This window comes from Argopecten irradians, chromosome 4 (assembly GCF_041381155.1).
Source record: "Argopecten irradians isolate NY chromosome 4, Ai_NY, whole genome shotgun sequence".
In the NCBI taxonomy this organism is placed as follows: Eukaryota; Metazoa; Mollusca; class Bivalvia; order Pectinida; family Pectinidae; genus Argopecten; species Argopecten irradians.
This window is the reverse complement of record NC_091137.1, coordinates 11,537,884-11,546,315: the sequence shown is the minus strand read 5'-3', so window position 1 is coordinate 11,546,315 and position 8,432 is coordinate 11,537,884. Positions and strand designations below refer to the sequence as shown.

Sequence of the window (8,432 nt, the reverse complement as noted above, 5' to 3'; positions counted from 1 at the left end):
GCAGGAGGGGCGGGGCCCAATAGGGGAAATAGAGGTAAATCCTTTAAATCGCTACTTGTCATAGAGTTCTACATGGATTGTAACCAAATTTGGCCAGAAACATCCTTGGGGGAAGGGGAACAGAACTTGTATAAATTTTGGCTCTGGCCCCCCGGGGGCTGGAGGGGTGGGGCCCAATGGGGGAAATAGAGGTAAATTCTATCAATCGCTACTTCTCATAGAGTTCTGCATGGATTGTAACCAAATTTGGCCAGAAATATCCTTGGGAGAATAAGAACTGAGTTTGTATAAATTTTGGCTCTGGTCCCCGGGGCAGGAGGGGCGGGGCCCAATAGGGGAATTATAGGTAAATTCTATAAATTGCTACTTAATTGTCCTAGAGTTTTGTATGGATTGTAACTAAATTTGGCCACAAACATCCTTCGGGGTAGGAGAACAGAACTTACATAAATTTTGGCTCTGACCCTCAGGGGGCAGGAGGGGCGGGGCCCAATAGGGGAAATAGAGGTAAATTCTATCAATCGCTACTTCTCATAGAGTTCTGCATGGATTGTAACCAAATTTGGCCACAAACATCCTTTGTGGAAGGGGAACAGAACTTGTGTAAATTTTGGCTCTGATCCCCTGGGGGTAGGAGAGGTGGGGCCCAATAGGGGAAATAGAGGTAAATCCTATAAATTGCTACTAGTCGTAGAGTTCTGCATGGATTGTAACCAAATTTGGCCAGAAACATCCTTGGGGGAAGGGGAACAGAACCTGTATAAATTTTGGCTCTGGCCCCCCGGAGGCTGGAGGGGTGGGGCCCAATAGGGGAAATAGAGGTAAATCCTTTAATTCGCTACTAGTCATAGAGTTCTGCATGGAATGTAACCAAATTTGGCCAGAAATATCCTTGGGAGAATAAGAACTGAGTTTGTATAAATTTTGGCTCTGGTCCCCGGGGCAGGAGGGGCGGGGCCCAATAGGGGAATTATAGGTAAATTCTATAAATTGCTACTTAATTGTCCTAGAGTTTTGTATGGATTGTAACTAAATTTGGCCACAAACATCCTTCGGGGTAGGAGAACAGAACTTGTATAAATTTTGGCTCTGACCCTCAGGGGGCAGGAGGGGCGGGGCCCAATAGGGGAAATAGAGGTAAATTCTATCAATCGCTACTTCTCATAGAGTTCTGCATGGATTGTAACCAAATTTGGCCACAAACATCCTTTGTGGAAGGGGAACAGAACTTGTATAAATTTTGGCTCTGACCCCCAGGGGGCAGGAGGGGTGGGGCCCAATAGGGGATTTAGAGGTTAATATTAAAATTCCTTCAGAAAAGAAACAATGAACCTGTATTCAGAAAATTATTTGGCTTTACAAACCAGGTGAGCGATACAGGCCCTCTGGGCCTCTTGTTTCATCTTTTCTTCCGCTTATCGCATTTCACCAAAAAATATTTATTTGGTTGGGCGAAACCTACCTTTAAGACTTTATTAATATGATAGTGACAAGTATTTTATCTAATTCTTGATTAAATGTTTTATAGGTAAAGGATGCGGGTGCTAACCTTGTAATTTGTCAGTGGGGATTTGATGACGAAGCCAACCATTTACTGCTGCAGAGAAAACTGCCAGCTGTACGTTGGGTTGGAGGTCCAGAGATCGAGGTATTATGGAGATATACTTTGTTTGAACTTTGTCTTAGGTTTTGATTACTTATTTTATATGGTGATTGTCACCAACTCTCTTTAAGTTTTAACATATATGGCTTCAAATAGGATTTATTTGAAATTTTACATTCTAGTGTATGAATATTTGTGATAACAATGTCAAATGCTTCACTTTCTAATTTGTGTTTTCCTGATAAAAATATTGATATCTTTTGTGAAACAATATTGCTTATATCATTACAGTTGATTGCCATAGCAACAGGTGGCAGAATAGTCCCACGATTTGAGGAGCTTACAAAAGAAAAGCTTGGCCAGGCTGGCATTGTACGCGAGTTAGACTTTGGTACAACAAAGGACAGGATGTTGGTCATTGAAAAGTGTGCTAACTCCAAAGCTGTCACAATCTTCATCCGCGGTGGTAACAAAATGGTAGGCAGTTTTCACAGGAAATATTTTCTCCTCATCAAATCAAGGCTGCTCCCTTAAAAATGTCTTGCACCACTGAGGACATAAAGATTTTGTAAACGAGTCCCAAACATAAAAATCATCTAATTCATTAGATGGAAAGTAAAAGAAAGAAAATCTAGTAAAACCTAATTATTTTTGGTTAAAAAAATCTTGGAAGCAACCTTCGTTGCTGTTAGACCAAATGTTAAAAGAAAGTTTTTGACGATTAATTTGGTGCAATAAATTGTCAACAATGCTCTTCAGTTATAGAATACTTTTCCAATCACTACAAATGTTTGACAATTTTTTTTTATCTCTGCATGTTGGGAAAAAAATAAAAAAAATAGAGAAGTTGTTTCATATTGATAATTGTTAAATATCTGATTACAGATTATTGAGGAGGGTAAAAGGAGTATCCATGATGCCCTATGTGTCATCCGTAACTTGGTTAGAGACGACAGAATCGTGTATGGTGGAGGAGCGCCTGAAATCTCGTGTTCACTGGCAGTAGCTGAAGCTGCCAATAAGGTGTGTATGGTAAAAAGGAATGACACAAATAGACACAAATATTTTTTTCCTGTTTGGAGAAAAAAAAGCAAACACAGATCTGTAAATTGAAGATTTCACTTTCAATATTCAGAAATTACCTTATGATATACTAATTTATTTGAATTGAATGCCAACTTTGCACTACAAATTTCTGTTTTGAGTTTACATCTCTACACAGATATGCCACTGTGCTAGATAAAGCTGTCACCCTGAACCATGGTCCCACAGTGTAATTCTGTGTGTCTCTTTGATATGGGTGCTACAAAAGCTTGAAATTATCTAATCTTGAGAAGGATTGAAAATTTTAGATAAAAATGTCCAAACATAAAATGTTTCAAATTTGTAAATTATACATTAGGTGTTCACAATTGTTAACATCATGTATTGTTGAAAAAGACATTACATAAAAAAGGAGCTTGATTGGAAGACAAGAAACATTTAAAATAAGGAGCTTGACTGGAAGACGAGAAACATTTAAATTAAGGAGCTTGATTGGAAGACAAGAAACATTTAAAATAAGGAGCTTGATTGGAAGACAAGAAACATTTAAAATAAGGAGCTTGATTGGAAGACAAGAAACAAAGAAACATTTAAAATAAGGAGCTTGATTGGAAGACAAGAAACATTTATCTTACATCTCTTATCTTTTAGGACTTCTTATAAGTGACCTGTTTTCTCAATAGTAAAAATTGTACATTGCAGCTATATATGATCTGTTGGATTTCATGAGAACATCCATTTGAGAGAGTTTTGAAATATATTTTCTAAATGTAATGAATTATATTGGAAGAATAAATTCTTATGAAAAGAATACAGGAATTGTTAAGCCAATGATGAAAAACCTATGTCGACATTATAATAATGAATTTCATTGATATTAAATGATAGGACTGAGGCTTATTCCTGGGTAGTTAATGGTTCAGACTTTATACTACAGAAATTTTACATTCTTCTGACTATTATAATATTTAGTATTCCAGTTATAGGAATTCTCAGTGATTGATTACAAAGGTTAGTGTAAACATTCATAATAAACACTTTATAATATTACTGAACATTCATTTTGAATGAATTCTGTTCCAGACTTATAAGTCTAATAAATTGTTTATGAACAGTGAGTGTTACAGAAAGATAAATGCTTAGCAATACAATATTTGTCATGTATTGAGGGAAAATCAATACTTGTAAACTGAAGATTTTACTTTTAATAGTCAGAAATTAATCAGGATATTTATTTAAATAACAACTTTGCACTACAAATTTCTGTTTTGAGTTTACATCTCTACACAGATATGCCACTGTGCTAGATAAAGCTGCCACCCTGAACCATGGTCCCTCAGTGTAATTCTGTGTGTCTCTTTGATATGGGTGCGACAAAAGCTTGAAATTATCTAATCTTGAGAAGGATTAAAATCTGATGCCCTAACATAAAATATCTTGAACTTGTAAGTTATACATTTGGAGTTAACAATTGTTAACACAATTGTTAACATCGTGTATTGTGGGGAAAAACATTACATATAACAGGAGCTTAATTGCAGAAACAGTTTTCATGCCACTTCTTGTCAGGTCTGTTCATGCATCTTTTATCTACTAGGACTTATTGGTGACATATTGACCTATTTTCTCAATAGTAAAAATTGTACATTTCAGCTATATATGACCTATTGGATTTCATGAGAACATCCATTTGAGAGAGTTTTGAATTATTTGTGATATAAAGATTTTCTAAATGTAATGATTTACATTGCAAGAATGCATTCTTATGAAAAGAAAAGCCAATGATGAAAAAACCTATGTCGACATTATAATAATGAAATTTATTGATATTAAATGATAGGACTGAGGCTTATACTTGGTAGTTGATGGTTCTTACTTTTCTTTAAATGTAATGAAATTTATTACTTACAATATTTAGTATATAGGAATTCTCAGTCATTGCTGACACGGGTTGGTGTAAACCTTCTTAGTAAACACTTCATCAAATTACTGAAAATTAGCTTTGAAAGAATTCTGTTCCAGAATTATAAGTCTAATGAACTGTTAATGAATGGTGGGTGTGTTGCGAAAGATAAATCCTCAGTTATACAATATTTGTGGAAAAAAACGTGAATCCATTCTTGCAAACTGCAGACTTCACTTCTAAAAACTAATCAGAAATTAACTTTGACATTTATTTGAATGCTGACTTTGCACTACAAATTTCTGTTTTGAGTTTCCATCTCCTATACAGATATGCCACTGTGCTAGAGAAACTGTCATCCTGAACCATGGTCCCACAGTGTAATTCTGTGTGTCTCTTTGATATGGGTGCTACAAACGCCTCCATCTGCTGAAAGTTTTAGATAAAAATTATATCCATTCTTTACATACACATATGTTAATGTATATACCAGATGTGTTGAATGTTTTCATTTTGCTGTTTAACAGGTATCTACACTAGAGCAGTATGCTATGAGGTCCTTTGCTGAGGCTTTAGAGAGTATTCCACTTGCATTGGCTGAAAACAGTGGTTCATCCCCAATTCACACATTAGCAGACATCAAATCTCGCCAGCTCAAAGAGAAAAATCCACGATTAGGAATTGATTGCTTATTTAAAGATACAAATGGTAAGTAGTAGCATATGTCAACTTGAAAACTTTTTAATTGGGTATCAAATGAATTAAAGATAGTTTATCTGTAAGTCTTTTGCATCAAAAATTGTTAAAGATATCAACAGAAATGTTGAATTTTACTGAATTTAATACTGTTGTTATTTTTTGTTCACTAAAAATATTTTGCTGCATTAAATTTAAAGATATCTAATTTTTGTTCATAAAATTGCAAACTAATGATGAAAAACCTTTGTCGACACCATAATCATGAATTACAATGATTATTAATGATAGGACTGAAGCTTGCTGTTCTCAAGTCTAATATTTTAGAACTTGTGGTTGTGTATTCGTTGCTTTAATTGTTGTTCTGGCTTTACAGATATGAAAGATCAACATGTCATAGAAACATTATCATCCAAGAGGGCCCAGATTATGTTGGCTGTACAACTAACTAAAATGATACTTAAGATTGACGATGTTCGAGGAGGAGAAAAGATGCAAGGTTACCCTGGCATGGTAAGTACTCAAGATTGACTTTAATGGTTTGTTTATACCTCCATATAAAGATGCAGGGTTATCCTGGCATGGGAAGGCACAGCGAATTTCTGTTTGGAGTTTCAATCTCTTACACAGATCAGACACTGTGCTAGATAAAGCTGCCACCCTGAACCATGGTCCCACAGTGTATGTCTGTGTGTCTCTTTGATATGGGTGTTACAAGTTCTCTCATCTAATTATACTGGAGACAGCATTGCCATTTTAGGATTGTCACCTAGAGGGTTAATTATCAGAAAGTCTTTCATTACCTTAAATTGTCGTTTCTCACTGCTAATAAAACTTAAACCTGGATATTTTCGCTGTCGGCTTTCAAAATGTCAGTTGTGTTATATTTGTTTATGCCCTGTGCCTGTATAGTCTAATTTATTAGAATTTAAAGTTCATTTGTGTATCACTACACGTGAAGCGATGGTTCGTCCTGAATTTGGTTTCGTTTACCATCTTGGGAAGATATTTTGCTCATATGATGTACACACTTTTAAATTCTGTAACATACTAGTATACAATAGTTTTGATTCATTTAAGCATTAAATTAATGAATAATTAATAATAAATGAATTATTTAACCATGTTTGAATCAATAAGCCTATGATGAAAACCACAAGTCGACATCATAATCATGAATTACAATGATTATTAATGATAGGACTGAGGCTTATAGATTTGGTATTGGAAGCTGTATTTTAACTATAGAATATGAACAAATGTCTTCCATGAAACTGGATACCATTCATTACAATGTATTAATTATTCCTTTCTCCATATGTTTCAAAACTAGACACTTCTGTTTACACAAAGTGAGGTAGTATTTAGTCCTCATTATTCACAAATAGACACAAAGTAGCTCTTATAATTCTACAAAAAAGTTATGATAATAGACAATAATTAGGGCCCCGCAACCTATAGTAATCAGGTTGTCCGTCCGTCCGTCTGTCCGTTTTTTTTCTTTTGCACATTAATGATGGAAGGGAGTGGAGTATTTTCCCCATATTTTACATGATGATTCCCCATCCATCCTAGATCTGCTTGGTAATTTTTCAGGCTGAAATTAAATTAAAAAATCGGCCATCTTGGATTTTAACATTTAAAAAAAATCACAATGTTGTTGCTCTTAACTGATAAACATTTTGTTATAACATTATGATGCAAAGTTGTTCAGAATTAAACAAGGAGTTGACTATCCAAAGGTAAGGTCATGGGCCAAGGTTACTAAGTCAAAGGTCAAGGTCAAATTTATTTGAGTTAATTGTATGCTCTTAATGTAATGTTAGCTTGGAATCAGGATTCAAGTTAAATACTTGGAAGACTTTTTCCAAAGAATTATAATAATGTACCATCATCGGTTTCCCAATTAATGTTGACATTAATTATTTATTAGCAACATATAGCTAACACGGAAGAATTCGTTGTCAAAATACTACTTTTCCACTTAAGCACGTCAGACACATAGCGGGGCCCTTTCTGACGTGTCAGTGTTCTAGTTTCTTTTACTGATAGGCATTATATCATGTATAATAAACTTTCTAGTATATGAAAACTTTGATGATATCTAAATGAAGAATCCAATATTCTGATAACAGAACAAACCAAATGTAAACACTCGAAAGGTTAACTTTAAATTAATGAATAATCGATGGTTTAAAAGTATAATGTATGTATATATATGTAAATAGATAAATTCCTCCGCTGACTTTTTGGAACGTATGCTGATAAAAATTATTTTTGAATCAATAAGCCTATGATGAAAAACACAAGTCGACATCATAATCATGAATTACAATGATTATTAATGATAGGACTGAGGCTTATTAAACTGGAAGTTGTATTTTAACAGAAAAATACAATGTGTTACCATTAGAGAAGATAAATACTTTTATTGATTTGATTGATTTCATCACCTGTACATCTGTTTTTAATTCTTTGCCATAATATTTTTCAGATGTGAGGATTTTGGAATTAGGATTAATAAATATTTATAAAAAAATTCATGGAATGAAAGACATTTGGAGGTGTGAAGGTGGGCAGCTGTCTCCGATGTGTTGACTCAAATGGAGTATGAAAGGATACCATTTCTTTCTCCCTGGATCTGTGATTGCTGTTGCAGCACAAAACTGCAATAGAAGTGTCGTCCTGTTCATCATCATTTACAACTAAAAAAATCCATGATAAATTACCAGGATAAATGATATTGCTAATGAACAAATTATGAAAATATTGTTACTGTCAGTTTTGGCATCCTCTGGGAGTTACAATAAACACTGAGCTAAATACAAAGTGCTGTGTTCATGATGTAACAGAAAGCTTCGCTGTTTATTTACCTTTTATATTTAATGTTTGTAAGTGTATTGTGTCTGTGAGAAAGCGCAATAATATTTGAGTGATTTATAAAAAAAAAAAATTAAAACGAAAAATATTTGTTTGTGTTTTGTCCCATATATGGTCAATTAAGGGACCAGAGGGGTGGGGCCGAAATGGGTCAAAATGGAATCTTCACAGATTAAAAAGTGAAATTTATAAAATCACTGACACTGACTGACTTCTAGTTTGGTTTTGTTGTTTAACATTGGCAAAGCATATTGGAATTTTAAGCATAAGGTTTGGTAACATAATACACTAACTATCATTGATTGA

The 8,432-nt window shown here is 34.3% G+C and overlaps 1 protein-coding gene across 1 annotated transcript; it reads left to right on the top strand.

Annotated features, from left to right (window-relative positions):
- The first annotated feature begins 1,500 nt into the window (after positions 1–1,500).
- LOC138320603 (T-complex protein 1 subunit epsilon-like) lies at positions 1,501–8,212 on the top strand. Its single transcript, XM_069263698.1, has 6 exons — positions 1,501–1,648; positions 1,895–2,080; positions 2,489–2,626; positions 5,078–5,258; positions 5,623–5,759; positions 7,741–8,212. Exons 2-6 carry the CDS (start codon positions 2,012–2,014, stop codon positions 7,744–7,746), a joined length of 531 nt encoding a protein of 176 aa, XP_069119799.1. The 5' UTR covers positions 1,501–1,648; positions 1,895–2,011; the 3' UTR covers positions 7,747–8,212.
- The last annotated feature ends 220 nt before the right edge of the window (positions 8,213–8,432 follow it).

Bases quoted from the DNA above. Each gene is read 5' to 3' on its own strand.
- LOC138320603 (XM_069263698.1), top strand. From the start codon at position 2,012: ATGTTGGTCATTGAAAAGTGTGCTAACTCCAAAGCTGTCACAATCTTC. The intron at 2,081-2,488 runs GTAGGCAGTTTT...ATCTGATTACAG, and splicing joins TCCGCGGTGGTAACAAAATG to ATTATTGAGGAGGGTAAAAG. The intron at 5,259-5,622 runs GTAAGTAGTAGC...CTGGCTTTACAG, and splicing joins CTTATTTAAAGATACAAATG to ATATGAAAGATCAACATGTC.